The sequence below is a fragment of the Mus musculus genome, chromosome 1 (genome assembly GCF_000001635.26).
Source record: "Mus musculus strain C57BL/6J chromosome 1, GRCm38.p6 C57BL/6J".
In the NCBI taxonomy this organism is placed as follows: Eukaryota; Metazoa; Chordata; class Mammalia; order Rodentia; family Muridae; genus Mus; species Mus musculus.
Genome location: NC_000067.6, coordinates 87,957,383 through 87,979,185, shown reverse-complemented (window position 1 = coordinate 87,979,185; position 21,803 = coordinate 87,957,383). Strand labels below are relative to the sequence as shown.

The 21,803-nt window shown below is 41.3% G+C and overlaps 1 protein-coding gene across 8 annotated transcripts in view; it reads left to right on the top strand.

Moving 5' to 3' along the window:
- Positions 1-21,803, top strand: part of Usp40 (ubiquitin specific peptidase 40) — a 63,464-nt gene that overhangs the window by 29,397 nt on the left and 12,264 nt on the right. For 3 of the 8 annotated variants that reach the window (XR_001784185.2, XR_001784184.2, NM_001198573.1), the window contains exons 16-24: positions 553-875; positions 3,255-3,378; positions 5,052-5,109; positions 10,737-10,790; positions 11,588-11,676; positions 11,916-12,002; positions 13,844-13,880; positions 16,698-16,762; positions 19,323-19,397. Coding sequence is in view for 3 of the 8 variants with exons in the window: in NM_001198573.1 (NP_001185502.1) it covers positions 553-875; positions 3,255-3,378; positions 5,052-5,109; positions 10,737-10,790; positions 11,588-11,676; positions 11,916-12,002; positions 13,844-13,880; positions 16,698-16,762; positions 19,323-19,397 (912 nt within the window). In the remaining 5 variants the exon portion in view is untranslated. Of the gene's footprint in view, positions 1-552; positions 876-3,254; positions 3,379-5,051; positions 5,110-10,736; positions 10,791-11,587; positions 11,677-11,915; positions 12,003-13,843; positions 13,881-16,697; positions 16,763-19,292; positions 19,398-21,803 lie in introns of those variants that run through there. The other 5 variants (XR_001784186.2, XM_006529477.4, XR_387167.4 and 2 more) reach the window with 5 other exon arrangements.

Sequence of the window (21,803 nt, the reverse complement as noted above, 5' to 3'; positions counted from 1 at the left end):
GCTGCACACATATATACATGTGTGTGTTCGTGCACACCTGTATGCACAAATGCACATGCTCAAAAGTAATGAAGCACCTCCATTTTACCAAACTGTATGTCCCATGCTTGATGCAGAATAAGCTAGTCATCCATGGCCTCCTTATGTAAGTAGCTGCACCCTAGGCTTTAGTGTGTGTGACAGCTGCAGGGATATAGAAGAGTGTAGCCAGGGCTGCTAAAGCAGGAGTGACAGGAGTGGATGCTGTCTCAGGAGGGATGAGCATCTCAGATGCCCTGTGACCTGTCCTTGGTCCTCTGGATTTCCAAGGGCACATTGCCACCATTTGGCAACTCATACTTTAAAGTCAGAAAAGGTGAATAAGAGAAATTTTCAAAATAAAATTCAAAGTTGTTCTTTTAATACTTAAAAAGGCGGTGTGAAAAAACTATTCACTTGAAAAAAATATGGGTTGTGCTACAAGAATAGGTTTTTCTGTGAAAGAATAATTTTTATTTTACTTTAATTTGGTAAACGTATGCTTCACTAGTGGTTGTATTGATGTTGTTGCAGGTTGGTGGAGTCCAAATTCAGACTGGTTTTGATTGTGAACCTCTGCTGTTAAACATTCTTCATCTAGAACTAAGTGGTGAAGGCTCAAAATGTGAGCAGTTGGTGGAGTCACCACATGTCTTTCCTGCTAATGCAGAAGTGGGCGCTGTGTTCACAGCCTTGGGCACCCCAGCAGGTGCCATCCTCATGAACAGTGTGGAGTCTGCAGATGGAGAGTGCTGGACTGCTGTTCCCAAAGAAGACATGAAGAAGACGTTCAGAGAACAAGGTCTCAGAAATGGAAGCTTAATTTTGGTTCAAGATTCAGACAGTGATAATAACAGGTAACTCATTGAAGAGAGAAATAAGGGAACATATTGTTGTTTATTCTTTTAAAAATAGTTTATGTGTGTGTATATGCACCTTTACCTGCTTCATCATCTCCTGTTGTTCAGTTTTGGGCTAAGATCTTGTGTGATCCAGACTGGCCTCAGCCTCTATTTAGCTGAGGCTGGCCCTAACTCCTAATCCACATCAGAAGTGCTTGTTGTGTCAGGCTTAGCTCTTAAGTGTACAGAGGAATGTTTGGGTTGTATAACTTAGAGAAAAAAAACTGTTATAAATATGTCCTTGACTTGTAGATACAGTCTCAATTAGTTCTCTATAGGCAGAATCCTATCTAATTAAGTTATAAGTTATTCTAATTAAGTTATAAAACTAAAAGCTTATTCTCATAAGGAAAAAGAGATTCATAGGACAACTTAGGCTTTCCTTGTGGTATTCTCTGTGATTCTTGGAAGAGACCCAGCCTTCCCAATGGGACAATTGCCCAGAGAAATTAAATTACCCTGAACCCTGTAGCCATCTCTGAAACTCTGAAGTGCTATACCTTCCTACTCCTGTGTCTGTGTCCATACGTTTCTGCAGCCTGTATGAGATGCCGAGAAGCAGAGCCTGTGGGCTTGTGTGGTCCTCCATGGAGACATGTTCTTCAGCTGTGCTTCTCTGTCTTGTGTATAGGAGAGTGGATCATGTGCTCTTTATATAAGATAGTCTTCATTTAATAGGACTTGGGAGATGAAGCAAAAACAGTGAAGATCCCGTCCCTCAGTAGGATGCAGTTTTAGTCACTATTGGTGTCTGGTAGCTTTCCTTTTCTTCTAAATTGAAATCATCGTTTGGGTGGTTTTTATCTTTTTAAGCACTCTAATGATTATCTCTCTAATAAATAGCTGTCTGTGTCTTGCTTTCCCCACACGTGTTTGTGAACTCCATAAGCCTCCTTTGAAGCTTCCACCTAATGGATGTGGGCATCATCATTTGCCCAACTGCTCTTAAATGAGGAGGCAGTATGACTCAGTGGTAAGGATGAGGACTCCAGCCAGTCTGCTCTATAACCAACAGAGTGAGCTCAGACAAGTTTACCCCACTCTCTGCTCAGTTTCTTCCATAAGATGAGGTGACTACCCACTTCATAGAGTGTAGGGACTGGAAGAGTTAAGTGATCACATATTGCATGTGCTAATTGTGGTGCCATCTTTGCCATTAGCATCATCCTCTAGTTGTCCACTGCTGTAAGGTAGTCTTCACAAACATCTTATGCTTAAAACTGCATCATGTCTTGAGATGATGAGCCCCATGAGGTGGGCTATCAGAGTGCAGTAACTGAAACAAAGAGTAGAATTGTGTTAGGGGTGATAAGTTAGTATGTCAAAGCAACTTATAAAAGAGTATTTAATTTGGGGCTCGTGGTTCCAGAGAGTTAGGGTTCATGACCATCATGGCAGGGAGCATGGTGGCAGACAGGCATGACACTGACCCAGAGAGCTTACAACCATATCCACAAGTAGGAGGGAGGGAGAGAGACAAACTGACTGACTGATGACTGACTGACTGACAGACTGACTGACTGACTGACTGAGACTGGTAATGGTGTGAGCTTTTACAATCTCAATCCTGTCCCTAGTGACACACCTCTTCTAACAAGGCCAAACTTCCTAATCCTTCCTAATCCAAAATTTCCACCAATGGGAGACCAAAGATTCAACCCTCAGTACTTCCCAAAAGAGCTTTTGATAGCCCATATATTTCTTCAGTCCATAGGAAGATTTTGTTAGGAAAAGAAACTTTACTTCCAGTTGCTAATATGAAAAATAAAAGTCTCCAATGAAATACAAATGTATAGTGTGTATGACTGCATATATATAGCACTTTTGTGCACTATCCACCTACACGTATGTACACAGCTGCCCTGCTGTTAAATCTAGATCCCAATGGACAGGCTTTAATAGTCTTCTAAAGCCACTCTAGGGACTCTTGTGCAGGCAGACACCAGGTGACCAAGCATTCCTTTATAGGAATGACCCTTGAAGCTGGATGTAATGGGACATACATGCCTGTTTTCCAGCACTTGGGAGTTTTAGGCCAGCCTTAGCTACACAGTGAGTTGAAAGCCAGTCTGGGCTGTGGAGACCTTGTATTGCAGAGAAAAAAATTCTCCTTGAAGACAGGCACATATCTTTTAACTCAGGATTTGGAGCCATGAAAACCGGCACCGTAGACTACTGCCTAATATTGCCCGAAAGCCAACTAATGTCACGGTAGCAAGTCAGTGGAGTGTGGGTCCTTCCCTTTAGTCACTTTAGGGGACACATGCTGAGTGTGGACAGTGAAGTGTGTCTTGTAAGGACTTATTCTTTCAATGTTTCCTTCTTTACTTACAGTCTGTTGCCCAAACAAGGGAGATGGACCAACAGCATGAATGAGCTCAACTGGCTCCAAGTGAAAAATTTCTGCCAGTCAGAATCTGAAGAGAAGCAGGTTCAGATAGCCGTGACCATGCACACAGTGAGTAGACTAACCTGGCTGGTTGTATCTGGCAACAGAGTCAGTCTTTCAGAACAACTGTGCCAACAGATGTCCTCTAAAGTCTTACTACTTTTCTTACTGCTCATTTACTTAGATCAACCAGTGGCCTGCTTCAAAGCAGGATGTGCTCTGCTTCTAAACTCCTAAGCTGAGAAGCTTAGAACTAGAATGTCGGACTCACCTGGGTGGTTCCTGGAGTCCTAGATCAGATAAGCATGGAGAACTGTTGCCCAGGCTCTTCTCTACATTGTTTAAAGCACATGTGTGTATTTGTCATTTACTTTTTGTGTTGCCAAGTTTTCATTTTTATCCTTAACTACTCTCTATATACACTGCATCCTGTGTAAAACCAACTGCCCTTAAAAGGTGTTCCCTCTAGCTATGTGTGAAGGCAATGATTCTGGTTTTGTTAAAAATAATCTCTGGTAATGTATGTTTGTTTGTTGTTTGTTTGCTTGCTTTGGAGGGGCAGGCTGAGACAAGGTCTCTATGTAGTCCTAGCTGTCCTGGACTGTCCAGGCTGCCTCTGTTTCCTGAGTGCTAAGATTAAAGGAATGCACCACCACACCTCACTAGGAAACATCTTTTTTTTTTTTTTTTCATTCACTTTACATTCCCACTCACTGCCTCCTTCCAGTCACCCTCTCCCAATCCTTACCCCCTCCTTTTCCTCTCTGGGTGTGTGGGGACTCCCCTGGGTATCCCCCTACCCTGGCATTTCAAGGAAACATATTTTTATATTTACTTGTTCCTAGCATATTAATGATTTTTCTATACCAAAGAAATAGAAATTTACTAAGATGTTTTATATCATTTTATAATTTCTTTTAAAATGTTTTTCTTTACATTTATTTATTTGTGGGGACAGGCATGCATGTGGAAGTCGGAGTTCATTCTCTCTCTCCTCTATGCAGATTTCAAGGATCAAATTCAGGCCATTAGACTTGGCAGCAGACACCAACCCCCCTGGAGCCATCTTGCCAATCCTTGGCATAATAATTTCTTATGGAGTGTGATGTTTGTTAGTATTGTTAGAAAGACAGTCTAGGATTAGTGCACACTATCCTACCTGATGCTATGTAGAAAGTGTTGGTGAAGTCCTTTGTTCTTTGAGTCTGCTTCTGCTGCTGCTGCTGCTTAGCACTTTGTGGTAGATGATTTCTGACATTACTTTTGCCTATAAGTTTTACCAGCATTTGATGCTCTAGAGGATATTGGCCTAATGTGGGCTTTAAAAAGTCAATTAAATGAAAGCCATAGTCATCTTGGATTGCTGTTACACATTTTTATACTCTGTTGCGGGGTCCCATTGTCCCCATGTGAGAAATGGGCCTGGCCACTGTTTTCTTTCCTTGACTCCTGCCAGGTGAGTGGTTGTCAGTTTATTGCTTTCCACTGAGAACTATTTCTTTCATTTTCCTTGGTATCCTTTTGTCCCAGTTAAAATCAGTTTGGTAAAAACTTAACTATTAGGATCTATTCTGAGCTTTTGCTTTCAGTCTTACAGAATAATGTCAGGGATGGCTAATAAACTCTGTAGGCAGAATGTCAGGTAATATCTCAAATGATCTCTGTATAAACACTGATAATCTTCATTTTCATCTCCATCCATTCAACCTATACACAGTCATTAGTTTATTTCTCTATTTTAGGTGGTGTTTGATATTCGAATTAAAGCCATAAAGGAATTAAAATTAATGAAGGAACTAGGTAATCATTTCTATTTGCTTTTTGGTTTTTATCTTAATTTTGTTCTTTTATTAAAAAAATATGGTAGAGTACAAAAAATGATTTAAGGAAATCTCTCATACCTACCACCCAAAATGGACAAATGTTAATATTTTTCTCATGTATTTGTTTTTTAAACATAGAAACAGTTCTCTGTGTCTTTCTCAAACCAGTCTTCCTTTCTCCCCAGTCAGTGCGCTGTCTGACTCAGCTGTATTCATAATGCACTGTATGTTGTATGGTTAGGTGTACTTGTGTGTTTTTATAACATTATAGTGGTACATATACACAATTACTGCTCATTCACGGCTCCAGTGAGATGTAAGTTAAGTATCATAGAGTGCACTCATGCTGAGTGTGTAAATTAGTAACAGTCAGGAATGTATAGATACAGAACACTCCCATCACTCCAGAAACATCCATGGCCTTCTGTCAGCTCATTTTCTGGACATTTCCTATAAGTGGAGCCATGGGGTTTATAGACTTTTGTGTCTGGCTTCTTCTTGCTTAGCACACTAGTCTTTGCAGTCCGTCCACTATTTCGAACTTTCCAAGAGTTTAATCCCTTTTCATGGTGGCTGCCATTCAGTTGTAAGGATGTTCACACTTCATTAGCCTTTGTGGAATGATGCTGCTGTCCACACTTCAACATGAATCTTTGTGTGGGCATGTGCTTCAAGGGCTCTCGGTTAGACTTAAAGCATTACAATACTGATCCATCTGGCAAATTTGTGTTTAGTTTTATTAGAAACTACCACACAGTTTCCGAAGGCTGAAGCATTTACCATCTCAGTAGTGTGTCATGGGTGCGCCTTCTCCAAGTCCTTGCTAATGTTTGTTATTGCCCCTTTCTATTGTTAGTGATTGTAAAAGGGTATCTCATTAAATGCAAGAGTGCAGCACTAATATGCAGGAATTCATCAATAGCAAAAACAAAATAGACATCAAAATGAGAAAACCATATTTATTTATTTGGGGTTTTTTGTTTTGTTTTGGATATAGGGTCTCACTATATAACTCAGGCCTGCCTGGAACTCAGAATCTTCCTGCCTTAACCCCCTACATGTTAGAATTCCAAGTGTTTGCCTTGATGCATTTACCAGAAACAAAAATAATATCATTATGTATTAAACATGTATTTGGAAAAATATATGCAGGATCTGTACACTGGAAACTAAAATCATCCAGAAAGAAACTAAAGAACAACACATGAATAGAGGTAACAGGAGGCCATGTTCACAGATCAGAAGACACAATATTGTTAAGAGCTTATCTCCCTAGATTCAGTGTGCTCTTACTCCAAACACTAGCACTTTTATTGTTTAGGGGATGATGCCATTCTAAAGTTTGCATGGCAATACAAAGAATTCAAAGTAGAGGCAGGTGGATCTCTGTGAGAGCATGATCAGCCTGCTCTACATAAAGCAGGTTCCAAGCCATCCAGTGTTACGTAGGGCGCCCTTGTCTCAAAAACAACAGCAACAACAAAAGCCCTAAAGTAGCCATAACAGTGTTGAAGGAATGCTGCAGGGTATGGCTGTGGGCATCTAGGAAGATGTATAGAACTTATAGATAGATATGTACAACCCACTTTTGTGTACAGTGGACAAAGAGCTCATTTTTACCTTTCATCTTGTAAAACATTAACTTTAAATCAATATAAAATTAAACACTATTGGAGCTGTGACAAAAGGATGGACCATCTAGTGATTGCCATATCCAGGGATCCATCCCATAATCAGCTTCCAAACGCTGACACCATTGCATACACTAGCAAGATTTTGCTGAAAGGACCCAGATATAGCTGTCTTTTGTGAGACTATGCCGGGGCCTAGCAAACACATAAGTGGATGCTCACAGGCAGCTATTGGATGGGTCACACGGCCCCCAATGGAGGAGCTAGAGAAAGTACCCAAGGAGCTAAAGGGAACTGCAACCCTATAGGTGGAACAACATTATGAACTAACCAGTACCCCGGAGCTCTTGACTCTAGCTGCATATGTATCAAAAGATGGCCTAGTCGGCCATCACTGGAAAGAGAGGCCCTTTGGACTTGCAAACTTTATATGCCCCAGTACAGGGGAACGCCAGGGCCAAAAAGGGGGAGTGGGTGGGTAGGGGAGTGGGGGTGGGTGGGTATGGGGGACTTTTGGGATAGCATTGGAAATGTAAACGAGGAAAATACCTAATTAAAAAAAAAGAGAAAAAAAAAACTAAACACTAAAACTAAAAAGAATAAAATTTCTTGAAGAAATTTTTTAAGAAAATCTTGCTGACTTTACTATGTGGAAAAGATTTTTTTAAGCATACTCAAACCATGAAAGAATATAAAGAAAAAATATAAATTACCCACAGTAGCTATAACAAGTTCTCTTTAAAGGACATTTGAAAGAGCAAATTATGAACTAGAAGAAAAACTTAGAAAATACACATTTATACTTGGATACAGAATTTATAAAAAGTGTTTGTAACCCAGTCCAAAGACATCTCAGCCCAGTATGGGAGACCTGCCTGTGAGGGAAGGATAGTGTGAGGAGCCAGCAGAGGGAAGTCACAATCCCTCTGTCATAAAGGTAGTAAATATCCAGTCCCAATAAAACCAAGTGTGGAGCTCGTGTGTGCTGTATTCTCTTTGGAAAACTTAGGGTTGGTTTTGCTTGATTGATTTTTGTTTGCTTGGTTTTGTTGTTGTTTGGTTTGTTTTTTTTTGTTTGTTTGTTTTGGTTTTTTTTTTCTTTCTGGTTTTTTTAATAAATGCAAACACTTATATACCAATTCTATTTCTAGATATTTACTGGAGAAAGGGTAACACATACAACCTTATAAAAACATAAATGTTCATAACCGCAAACTGGAAACAACCCACATGTCAAGTGAGCAAGAGAGTGAATAAACAAAGTGCAGCCGCCTGCCCGTCAGTGAGCACCGTCCCTCCACACAGCATGCGTGGCTCTCAGAAGTCACAGGCCAAGTGAAAGGAACTGGGCACAAGTGTAAACCCATGTTTGCACACAGGCAGTGTTTTAGGAAACTAAAGTTTAAGCTGCAGTCACAGAGAGCAGATGAAGGCCAGGGTGTAGGGGTTGGCTGCAGAGCATCATGGAAGGGACTTGGAGCTCAATGGTTTGGTGTGAGTGCTTGCATGTTTATCAAGCTCTTCACCTCGTACTCCTAGACTGGACTATATACTGTAAGCAAAATTACATCGGTAAAGTTTTCCAAAGGCGTATGGCTTATTCAGGAAGTGGGAATCAATACTGTGCCCAGTAACTCATTTCCTCATCCTGACGCTTTTTCTCCCTCCACACTATGTCTCATGCAACAAGGGATTCTACCCACCTCCATGAGCTAGATTCTGCCCCGCATCAGAGCTCTTTCTGCTTTTCCACTACTTTCACTAACTCTGGAACTAACTCCTGTGGGAGCTAAGTCAGGACCTGTCTATGACTTCCTTGCCACCGTCCTGCTGAGTCACAGCAGACGGCAGGCTGCCTTTGGGAGCCCCTTGCACAAGCTCTTGTCTACCTAGAGACTATCCATGCTCTGATCTGTGGACCTTCTTGCTTTTGCACTTTTCTCTCCTAACTTAAGCTGTTCATTTATTCTTAACCTAAATATTCTCTTATTTCTGACCATGCAGTCTCAGGCTTTGGCTTCACTCCTAACTCTGTACTTTTGCTTCATAGCATTTATAGCTGCAACTGCTTTTTTTATTTGTACCATAACCATTCAGTTCTCCCATTAGATGAGGCTGTGTAAGGGCAGAGTCCATGGCTATCATGCTTGATGGCTGTCCTGACTGATGTGAGGGGTTTGTGTTGCTGTTACCTTGCCTCAATCTTGAATTTCTGGGCTCAAGAAACCCTCTTGCACTAGGCCGTTTAGCTTGAACTACAGGCATGAAGTACCATACTCAGCTAGGACTGAAAAAAGATGACTTTAAAGCGCTATACTTAAAATATACTTTTTTAAATTATGGAAATACTTTTATCTACTTCTTTAATAAGAAATGTATATTTTTAAATGTATGCCAGCTTCATAACAACATAGTACAAGAGACAGAACTCCGGAGTCTCTGAGGAAAGTCTGTCCCACTCTATTAAACTTAGACCATTTTAAGCCTATGCATTATTGCTCATTCAGAGGTCTCCGCACTCCTTCCTTCCAAGTTCATGCTTCGCATTGAATAGTAAGGACTCTATTTGGACTGAAAACTTAGTGTGCTCCTTCCCAGGATCAGGAGTCCGCATCCTCAGCAGTGCATGCTGGTCTCATCCATTTGCTAAGTGTGCTTGAAATGCAGGTGGTGTGCTTTGCACACTTGCATTTGCTTGAATTTCAGTGAGTATTTGGCTAAAGCCTAGCCACAGTTACTAGCTCTGTAGTCACAGGTCAGACCAGTCACTTCCCTTCTTTCAAGTTCAGTGATAACTGGCTAGTGTGTGTCTCATGCATATCTACACACAGACAGTAAAGTGTATAGTTCTGTTCCATCTCTCCCAGCCATAAGCCTACCTGACATTGTATATGAATAGATCATGAAAGAAAGCATCCGAAGAAACAGAAGTCACAACAGAGAAGCAGCCACTGTACACAGGAATGGTGACATAGCTGTCACTCAAGAGGTTCCAGACAGGCAGCTAAGGAGTTTGCTAAAGGCAAACTTAGTGACTTAAGTGATGATGGTGGCAAAAAATGCAAACATTCCAGGAGAAATGATGCTGGAGAAAGACTTCACAGTGAGCAAGCTCGCAGAGGTGCTCTCCAGCATTCAATGCTCTTGGGAGCTGAGCTCATGTCAGAAGTACAAGCACTTGCCAAGGGGCAGCAAATCTCCTCCTGCCCACCACCAGCTGCCCCAGCAGGGGAAGACAACCCTTGTCCACACTCTGGATCTGGTTCCTGGTGTATGTTTTGGAGATTGGGTCTCATTGTTTAGTCCTGGCTGGCCTGGAATTCACTACATAGACCAGGCTGGCTTCACAACCCTCCTGCTTCTTTCTCCCAAATGCTTGTAGGGATACATAGCATCACACCCTGCTTGGGATCAGTGTCCTGCAAGACAGAAACATACAAACAGTACTCTGCTTCTAGTATTTTAAATGCATATATGTGTGTTTATTTTACTTTTTTTCTTTTCCCGAACCATGTGTAACCTTACAATTTTTAATGTTTTGGGGAAAATGTGCTGAAAGCATTGGCTAGTTGTAATTTTCCCACTGAACCATTTTAGCGATTTATATAGTAGTGCATAACTGCAAAGTGAAGATTATCCACATTTGAGGTTGTTTGGGGAAGATTTTTGTTTTTGTGGTTTGTTTTGTTTTGTTTTTTGATTGTTGGAGTATTCTATTTTGTTTTGTTCTGTTCTGTTTTGTTTTGTTTTGGGGACAGCACCTCATTGTGTAATTGAAGCCGGCTTTGAATCGTGACTCCTTTTCCCTGGCGTCCTGAGTGAGCACTGAGTACAGAACACACAGCCACCGTGCTCATCTGGAGCTTTGCCTTGGGGACGGAGGGTAGCCTCTTGTACCTACTGTAATCAACATGGTAGAATATTACTTTAGAGCTTTTTACTTAGTAGTTAACCACCTTCTTTTCATTCACAGCTGAGAACAGCTGTTTGAGACCCATTGATAGAAACGGGAAGCTTCTTTGTCCAGGTAAATCTAGGCAGCTTTCAAAGACTAGCAGGTTCTCATTCAGAACATATGTATGGTAAATAATGGTTCCCACAGCTCACATTCCTAAGTTACCTCGGGAAACTGACTTCTGGATGTATTTCTATCCAAATAGCTTACTCCTTACAGAGAGACTTACAGAAAATCTCTGTTTTCTTAAAAGCTCTTTCTGATGCCTCCGACCTTGTTGTGGTCATGGTGTAGTCTAGGGTCTTTGTAGCTTGACCTCTTAGGTCTCTCTGCTTGTTCATTTCATTGGCACACCATTATGAATAGTCTTTGCTTCCTACTTTTCTGACCCCTCTTGAGATCAGCCCTGAATACATCATAGATGAGTCTAATGACTGATGTTACTCACTATCACAACTTCAAATGTGGATGAAGCAAGTCCACCATACAGATTTTTAAATTCATGTAAATAAGTCTTTGGCCAAGTCATATTTATTAAGTATAAATCATGTTTCTTAGCATTGTGGTACAAGGTAATGAGAGTACTGTAGGAATGTGAAAATTAAACATAACCACAGTACATGTGCTACTTCAACATGAAGCACAACTCACCTTTTCCTCTTAATACTCTTTTCTCTAGTGTGTGTATAAAAATCTAATAATGGTGTGGTGGTGCTGGGTGGAATTCAGGGCCTTGCCCAGGATAACTACAGACTTTCCTTCTGAGCTATGGCTCAGCCTTGATCCTCTCGGTTCAAGAAAATAATGTCACTGTACTAAAGAGACATAGGAGTTCAAAATATTCACTTGGCTATCCAATTTCCTCGTAGTCCCAGACAGTAGCACTTTGGAGGAAGCAGAGGTGAAGATGGGGAGCTCCGTGGGCCTGTGTCTGGGAAAAGCACCAACTTCCTCTCAGGTACACTACGGCCCAGCAGAGCAGAGTTGCTCCTTCCCAACTAACATGTCATATTTTGTAACTTTAATGCTCCAGTAATAGTTTTTCTGTAAAAAGTTTCTTTAAATTTCTTTAAATTTTTATACTATTATGTTTTGAAACCAAAAATACCATTCCAAAGCATATTTCTTAGGTACCTTTTGTAGTTGAGAAGATTTAGTTCAGGGGAAATTATTTTCATACTTCTGTCTTGCTCATAGCTGTTCCTGTTTTTTGCTCTGGGGACTGACATTCACCCTGGGGCAGAGATGGACATCATAGTAGAAGAAACACTCTCAGTGAGAGATGTAAGTAATTACTTTGGGGTTGGGGGCCATGGTATCCTGTTTGGGATTTGGAGTTATAAGACAAGGTCTTACACAGTATATGCTTTCAAAAATTGTTTGTACTCGTTAAAAGGAAATTCAGAAGACAGTTGAGCCAACCAAGACTTTTAAATAAGATTGCTTTTCTGATGATCGATAATGCTACAGAAATGTGAGCTATGCAGACAGGGTGGCACATGCCTGTAATCCAGCACGTGAAAGGTGGGCACTGAAGCACCAGGAGTTCAAGGTCACCTTCATCTCTCTAGGACTTCAAGGCCAGCCTGAGTGACAGAAACCTGTTTCTAAACAAGAAATGGGTTTTAAAGGAAAATATTGCAATCCTTCATTATCTCTATCCCACTACTACTACCTTCTGATATATTTCCTACTTAATATACATACGAAATCACACAACAGGGCTTAGCGGTTTTATATGTTTATGTATATTGAGAAAAATAAATGAATAATTACGTGGTGTCATTAAGAGTTGGGATTTTCAGTAAGCCTGTGCTCCTGTATTTGAATTTGAAGATTCTGAATGAATTGCATCTATTTCTCTTACAACCTGTATGTTTTCTTGCTTTATCCCCTGCCACAGTTTACAATCCCTGAGCAACTTAGTAGCGGGAGGCAGCCCTGGCACCCAGGGGATAGCTGCTAGCCTTGATTCTAGACAAAGGAACTGGGGTATCCTGGAGTAGATACTGGTGCAGGGTCTAGGTCAGGAAAATGTATATGACAAGCTGCAGCACGTCATCTCAAAGGACAGTGACGCTTCCTGTAGAGACTGAGGTCCACTTGTTAACATGGGACGATTGAACATCAGGGAGAATAACTGATATCCTGTGTAAGGAAAAAAATTTAAAAATCAGAAAGGGGTTTGAAGAAAGAAAGGAGGTGTGCTTTAATGCCAGTGCTCAGAAGTCTGAAGCAGGAGCATTCTATGTTTGTGGCAACCTGAGCCACACAGTGAGGGCCAGGCTAGGCACATTATGTACCAGGAACTTGTTACCTAATTGCTATGTGGAGTCTACGTACATGCCCTCATTCACATGCTCACATAATGCAAACCCTACAGGAAAATACTGGTCACCTTGCCTGGAGTAGATGCTAGGGACCAAAAAGTTAGACATGCTTCACTTCCCTTCTCACACTAGCCCTCAGGTCTCCGGTAGGCAATGAGAAGCTGGCTTTTACTTCTCTCTGCTCTTAGGTAGGTAGCACCACTCGGACTCTGTTCTTTAAGATGAGTTTGGTTTAGGAATGTTTTTTCTCAGGAAGTGGATGTTGTTAATTATGCTTTTTTTTTCTTTAATCCTTGACACGTGTTGTCTTTTTTTTTTTTTTTTTTCTGACATGTGTTGTCTTATGTTTTACGTTGTGCTGTGAGGTCAGGGCTTCCCTAGCTCTTTCCAGAGAGTTTGTGTGGAGTGGTTTTGGGTGTTAATTCAGGCTGGCTTCTCTATGTAGGATTCCTAAGTGTATCCATTACTCAGTCATGCATACTCTGCTTGTCCTCTTAATAAGTGAATTAAATGTTTCTAGCTTTGTCTTAGTGTGTGTTTAACCCTTAAGTGCCTGGAATTACAATCATGTGCCACCCAACATGCCTAGTCTTGTGAACAGTCCTGGCTGAAAGTGGCAGAAACTGTTTCCCCATCTGGATTACCCTATTTAGCTCCCAGAAGAGAGCTAGCTTATGAATCATCAAAACTGTGTGTGTGTTTATCCATGAACAATGAAGTAGAATCAAATTTCAATTAGTTTCAGGTTCAAAATCTGAATTCTTCCTCTAACATTGAGCATAATTGTTTTTACAGTGTTTAAAGATAATGCTGGAGAAGTCAGGTCAGCAAGGTAAGTTATTTACTGTGATAATAAAACCTTATTCACATCCTTTAAAACAGTTACCTGGAAGCTTCATGAAGAATTCTCAAACTGGCTTCTTTCTGTGAGAGTTATGGGAAAAATATAGCTTAAATTTTGTGCATACATAACAAGTCCTTCTGGTTCTTATTTGCAAATTTAAAGTAACAGCAGATTAATGCTAAGTAAAGAGAACCAACATTGGGTCCAGTAGAGGTTTAACACAGAGAAAGCTAAAGTTTCTACCACCGAGGACTGTTCAGGTCTTTTACTGATTTCCAAAAAAAAAAAAAATCACAATATCCAAAATTTAACTACACATGTTTATTTCTGTGTTGTAGATTAGAAAATATAATACAAATGAAGAAAATAATAAGTTGAGAATAACTGAAAGTGCTTCCCATGCAGCTTGGCGAGGCACTGTAGTGCCTGCTGTAGTTCTCTGCTGTTCCCAAGCTTCTTTATAGGCAGAAGCCCTGGCCCTCTCATGGAGGGAAGCTAATAGACTCTCAATGCGAGGCACTCCTGCAGTACAGTGCAGTACTTTGTTTATCCTGTAGCAGCCGGACAGCTACAAGGACCTCCACCTGGTCCCAGTTTGCATGAGGAAGCAGAGGTTTCCAGACTCTAGAAGGTGTGCCCAGACTCTCAGTGGGAGCATTTCTCTGCTTTCAGAGCCCAGCTTCTTGTCATTGTGCAGTGCAGTGAAAAGATGGTGTTCACCTGTAACTCATTGATGAGGCTTTTAATGAGTTTTTAAAAAATATATGCTTAAATTATAAGGGCCCAATGTGCTGCCCCATCCCTACAATCCCAGCATTTGGAGGGAGAGTCAGGAAGATCAAAAGTTGTAGGCCCCTAGGCATGAAGGCACACCATTAGCCCCAACACTGTATCAACTTGTCTTAGAAAGGGTTTCTGTTGCTGCAAAGAAAACATGATGACCAAAGAACAAGGTGGGGAGAAAAGAGTTTGTTTGGCTTATGCTTCCACCTTGTAGTCCATCATTGGAGGAAGTTAGGACAGGAACTCACACAGGGCAGGAACCTGGAGACAGGAGCTGATGCAAAGGCAGTAGAGGGGTGCTGCTTACAGGCTTGTTCCGTGGCTTGCATGATCTGCTTTCTTACAAACCACAGGACTGCCAGCCCTGGGATGGCACCAGGGAAGCAGAAGCAGGCAGATCCCTTTAAATTCCAGGTCTACATAGTGAGTTCCAGGACAGCCAGAGCTATGTAGAGGCCCTGTCTCAAAAAACAAACAAAAGCTCCAAGCCAGATTGGCAACATAGCAATGCCCTACTACAAAACAACAACAAAAAACAAAACAGGAGCTGATAGTGTATGTCTGTGGTAGAGTACGTCCCTAGCATGTGCAAAGCCCTTGCTTTCATCCTCCACTTCCTCCTGCCCCACTAACCCCTAAAAAGAAAAAGGAAGAAGGAAGATAGTTGACAGATCTTTTTGTTTATTTGTTTGTTTTTGTTTAAAGATTTATTTACTTACTTTATGTATGTGAGTACACTGTAGCTGTTCTCAGACTCACCAGAAGAGGGCATTGGATCCCATTTTACAGATGGTTGTGAGCCATCATGTGGTTGCTGGGAATTGAACTCAGGACCCCTGGAAGAGCAGTCAGTGCCCTTAACAGCTCAGCTATCTCTCCAGCCCGATAGCTGACAAATCTTAATGTGTTTAAACCAGAACTAACAGCTAACCAGGTTCTTAGAAAGAAGGGTACTGTACAGAATCAAAGTTAAAGCTTTCTTATTTACCTGAAGGTAAATATAAGAAATCAGTATACCTCTCTTACTCTCTTACCTCTTATTCTCTTTTCTTACTCTTGCCCTCTTGCTCCCCTTCTCTCCACCTTCCCTTCCTCCTCTCTCCACGTGGCCATGGCCGCCCTCTGCTTCTTTACTCTCTCCCTCTCTCTGCCTTTCAAAATAAATGCCTTAAAACCAAAAAAAAAAAAAAAAAAAAATCAGTATACCTTTCCTGTTAGGTATATTTATCAACATTGTTATTCTTTTAATAACCAACTTGCCCCATTCGACATTTTCCTCACACACACACACACACAAAAATTTTTTTAAAAAGCATCTGTCATTTTAACAGGGTAGTCAGTCTACTGAAAAACAAGACTCTAATCAAACTCTAAGTCAAAATGTGTTTAACTCACACCCACTTCATGAACATGCCTCTCAGGAAGTACTGTCTACTTTTGTTAGATTAATTGCTAAGTCCTTGAAAACCCTAGAAATTTCTCAGGTGCGGTAGCAAAATCAAATTCAATTTCCTAGAGCTTTTAGAAGAGATTCTATACTTAGAAGTGTGTGTGTTTGTGTGTGTGTGCACGCGTGCGTGCGTGCGTGCGTGTGTGCGTGCGTGTGTGTGTGTGTGTGTGTTATGTGTAATCTCGTATACATGTTACAAAGCTACCAAGTAACCGGTGTAGCATAGCAGCACGTGCACTATGGTTGCATGTTCTTTTCAGTTGTGCTCAGCTAGGCTGTGTGTGTGGACTCAGGAGCTTGCTCAAAACAGGTAGGTATTGCTCCTGGGCTACATCCCCAGTGAGTATATGGTTTTGCTTCACAAGTTTTTGCTGGGAAAAAAGCAAACTAAACAGATTGAAGAACCAACTTAATATTTTTCATATTGTGGAGGACATAATTTTCAGACAGAAATGACCGTGTGCTACTAGATGGAGCCTCACTTCATACCTGTGTCTCTAGGAGTTGGTTCCTGGCAAACTCTTATAGTGTCTTCTCTAGTGTTCTTCATCTTGCTGCTAATTCCTTCCTAGGAGAGATTTGGCACTTAAGGAAAATGGATTGGTGCTATGAAGCTGGTGAACCTTTATGTGAAGAGGTAAGAGCCTTTCTCTACGTTTTCCAAATATTTTACCTTATTACTATATTGTGTGTGTGATGGGGAGGGGGAACATGCCACATGTGCCTAGCAGGCATGTGGTGTCTAAAGGACAACTTCATGCAGTCAGTTCTCTCATTCTGCCTTTATGTTGTGGGTCCAAGTTCTCCTGGCTTGGTAGCAAGCTCCCCTACCCACTGAGCCATCTTGCCAGCCCATCCCTTCTACATTTTACTCTTAAAAAATGGTTAAGCTTATTCCATAGTTTCATACACAATTCCCTCTTCCCATTGTAGGAGCAATTCTAAAATAAAGAAAAGTTTTATTCTTTCTTAGCATACAAAAAAACTCTATAAATGTGTCTATTTATGTTCACTTTTTCCCACTGGTTTTCTGATAAATGGCAAGTGTGGGCTAGGTAGGAACAGTCTGACATGAGTGGCAAACCCCTCTGGTGGGCAGGAAAGCTTGAGTAGTAGTTCAACAAGCAGAGAATTTCAGAGAGCAGATGGCACAAGGATGCCGGAAAGCTTTTGAAGACATTTGAACTCCAACCTCCAAATACTTTGATCACAAATGTTTCTGTAAGTAAATGTCTCTACATGGTCCAGCAGCAGGAAAGATTCTGTCTAAGCAGTTGGAATCCATGTAGTCTGTTGGTTGGTCTTAAATTGCATCAGACCTCCTTATCTACACTCAGCAGGTAGCCAAATGAAGCTCTGGCATCTTAGATAGCTGTGGTCAGCACTCTTCCCCGCCTACATTCCTGCTGTCTTGGAGTCAGCACACTGGCCCTGTGTGCCTTCCCCCTGTCTGTCTAGGGATCAGCAGTGGTTTATGTTTTTAAAAAGGCACAACTGGGCTTGCACTGAGACACTTTACCAGTCAGTAAAGTCCACTGAGCACCCAAGAGAGTAAGAAGCAGGTCTCAGAGAATTCTGAGGTGTTAAAATTAGGTAGCCTCTTAGTAGTCTGTGGGTCCGAGTTCTACCCCACAGTTGGGGTCTGTAAATACCACTCCGGCAGACAAAACAGGAGGGAACTAGGCTACATTGGGGGAAGCAGAAGGCAGAAGGCAGCTTAAGATGTGGGGCCCAAGTGAGAAACAGCACAGGCTGAGGTGAAGAAGGCAGGGTTTCACAAACTCCCAGTGTCCAGTCACCACTAGGAACCATATAGAGTTGGGAATGAGGGGGCCACCCAGGCTGGCCATGGGAGTGGGGAAAACTCCAGCTTAGCTCAGGGGTGAGTTTTGTGTCCGAAGGGCAGAAGGAGCCTTCTGCAGGAGACTTAAGCAGCATGGTTCTGTATGATGAAGGCTTCCCCCACAGCAGTTCTTGATGAGAGAGGCAGTCTTTTTCCAAACTGTTTATTCATTGTTCATCTTGGAAAATTGGTCCCTATGACTTAGTCAGGGTGGGCCAGAGATTAAAGGGGGTGTCTGGGAGGGGAAGCTTATTGGCTGGCCCATCTAGATAACTCATTAGCATGGAGAACTCTGTTCTGTGCTAAGTGACTAGTGGTCACAATCCTCATGTGCGGTGTCACGGTCACATGTTCCAGTACAGTAGCCAGGTTTGAGAGTAAATGGCGTGTATACCATTCTCAGATACGAGAAGTAAGGATTTCTGAATCTGCTCAACCATTCCAATTTTTGTCTGGTGACACAACTTGCCCCACAACTGTCTGTTTTTCCAGAGACAGGCTATTACAACAAACTGATGCTGGCCTCAGACTTCCTCCCTCCTGTCTCTGCCTTTCAAGTGCTGGGATTACAGGCATCCACCACCATGCCTGGGTATTTTCTTCATAATCAGTCCCCAAATCAGTATTAGACAGTTCATCTCAAAGCTCATAGTTTTCAAAGCTGAAGTCCCTTTCAAACTTGGCAGTCTCTTCTTTGTCTTTCTTAGATTTGGTCCTGGCCTTTCTACTCTCCTTGCCCCTTTCTACTGCCAGAGTACCACGCACTGCTTGACCTTGAGAGCTGTTTCCTCTGAACTAAATTACTTCTCAGCTTTCCTGGCCTGGCAAGTGGTCCCCACATAGCCCCTCATACATAGCCCAAACCATCTTCAGTGGTCATTTCTGTCCTGCACCCCAGGCAGTGCTCACTCTCTGCCGTGCTTCACGTCCAGCTGCCTGCCACCCGATGCTGTGCACTCGGGCCTTCCTGCCTCTCAGCTCTTGACTGTTGTCAGCCCTGACTTTCCCTTTGTTCCTCTTTTTATCTCCACCCCCAACTCCTATCCCCTGACAAAGTTCTTTATCTTATTTCCTCTAGTTTCCAAACCCAGCCATTTTTTCCAAGAATCACTGACATCTTACATTCCACAAATTGTTGTCTCTTTCCTCAGATCCTTTGTGGCTCTTCTGTTCTGTGCCCATAGCTTAAGACATAATGGTATTCTGATTCATAGTCTTAGTTTTATCTCCTTTGTCTTCAGTGTCTGCTTGGTTGTTTATCTCTTGAGAAGATAATAGAAGTATAAAACTTTTAAAGATCCAATGGTCTCTTTGTTCATTTCAGAAGTGACAAAAAGAATTTCTGTGTTCCCAGGATGCAACACTGAAAGAGCTTATGATACGTTCTGGGGATACTTTGCTTTTAACTGAAGGGAAACTTCCTCCTCCGGTAAGATACTGTTTCTAAATGGCCGTTTTGTAAGTAAGTTACTGTTTTCTGATTACTATGATAATAGGGAATGAGAAAATATAGGCAGTCATTACAAAAAAAAAAAAAATAGACAGCTTTGCAAAAAAGCTTATCAGTCAAGCAGATTTCCTTCCTAATTTCTAAATAAAATTAAAATAGCTATACGTAAAATATAATTAAAATCATTATATATTATATATATATATATGTGATTAAATTAAAATTATATTTAAAATCAGTGATATAGAGAATGTTATGTCTTCCATTTTTATATTTAACTTATTTTTGAGACGGGTTTTCACTATATACTCTTGGCTGGCCTGGAACTTGCTGAATAGACCAGGCTGGCCTTGAACCCAAAGAAATCCACCCGCCTCTGCCTCCTGAGTGCTGGGCTTAAAAAGGGTCCACCATACCAGGCTTTATATTTAATATTTTAACCCCATCAGAAGTCCAGAAATTACCATTACATCAAAACTAATAATTTACTGCTCTTTAATTTCTTATATTTTCAGTATTATAAATTCATCTTGTTTTTAGTTTTTGTTTTTTTAAAATGTTTATTTTATTTATTTTTTGTGTATGGGTATTTGCCTGTATGTATGGCTGGATACCATGTGTGTGCCTATTACTCACAGAGGCTAGAAGAGAGCGCCAGATCTCCTGAAACTGGAGTTACAATTGTGGGCTGCTGTCAATGCTAACATTTTGTTTTATCTTTTTGCCTAAAAAATACTGATCCATAATTAGAATTTAGTACTTAAATTCTCTAAAGTAGGATTATTAAAAGGTAAATATGTTTTTAAAAGACCTTTTTAGTCTGTATTGTGTGTTTTCCTGACACATTCCAAATGACAGTCCTCTTAGAAAGTGAAAGGGCTCATTTTACTATGTCCTTGTGTGTCCGTGTGTGTGTGCGCGTGCGTGCGTGCATGCGTGTGCATGTGATGCACATTGGGGAGTGTTTGTATGTTTGTGGACACATGTGGGGGACATGTGTGTTCACATGCATATTGAAGCCTACAGTTGATGTCAGTTATTATCCTTTTCACTGTATATACTGAGGCATCATCTCTCATTGAACTTGAAGCTGGTCAATTCAGCTAGGCTGGCCAGTCAGCTTGTCAGGGGTGGCTTGTCTGTCTGCATAGGCGCTAGCGTCCAAACTCAAGTCAGACTTGCAGCAAGCACCTTATCCTGAGCCTCTGCCCAGCCTGTTGTGATGCTTTTTTTTTTAACAAGCGTTCCACATCACTGCTTTTCTTTATTCGTTTTTAATTCAAAAAGGCAAAATGATAAAGCAAAATGTTTCCAATTCCAATCTTCAGATAAATGACATTCACGTATTAGAAATTCAGGCAGTATAGGAAGCTGTTGGTCAGATGATAAAGCTCTCAAATGAAAAGCAAGAGTCGTAGCCATGGCTCCCTTGTGCATCCTCCTAAGAAATGCTCTGTAACCAAGGTTGGCACAGGAGGACAGTGAGACCCTGTCTGAGGGGAAAGGGGGTTCAAAATTCGCATATGTATAAGCTTCGAGTTACGGAGGACGCACATCCTTTATGCTCTCCCCTGAAGGGTCACATCCCTTCAGTGTTTTAAACTCATATTCCATGTTTGGATTCATTTACCATATCTCAAGGATCACATATGGGTTCTGCTTTTTTATTCATAATTTCATAGAGTCCTATTGAACTTTGCACAATGATCTTTAAATGTTTGAATAGTTGATATAAAATTCTAAATATCTAAAATGTTGAGCTGGGAGAAGTTGGAATGTCCCCTCTCCCCAGCCTTCACCACCTCAGTCCTCTATAGTGGCGTCAAGTTTTCTCTGTATTCTCCAGAGGCTTACACTTTGGTGTGCATACACTCTAGTATGTGTCTTCTATGTATACAGTATACATGTACATGCATGAGTATTTTTCATTTGCATAGATGACTATATTCAATGTACCATATTTTGTGTATAGCCCAGGCTAACTTTAAATTCATGGCAGCTGTTAGTCCTGGAACTACAGGCATGAGCCATCATGCCTGACTTTCACCTAGTTTTTTTCATTCATATTTAATGTCTAAGCATGTGTTCTACCAGAACACATGAAGTTATCTCATTCTATAGTAACTACATGGTAGCCCACTGTGTGGAAGTACTTGTGTTGTGTGTGCTGGAGACAGAAGTGAGAACCTTGCATGTGCTAATCTCACTCTGCTGCTGAACTACATCCCTGGACCTATAATTTATCTCACCAGTCTCTTCTCAGAGAACACTGTAGAAAGTGTGTATATGAGGGCTGGAGAGATAGCTCAGCCATCTGCATGTACTGGCTTTACAGAGGACCCAAGTTTGGTTCCCAGCACCAATAACAGGAAGCTCACACCTGCC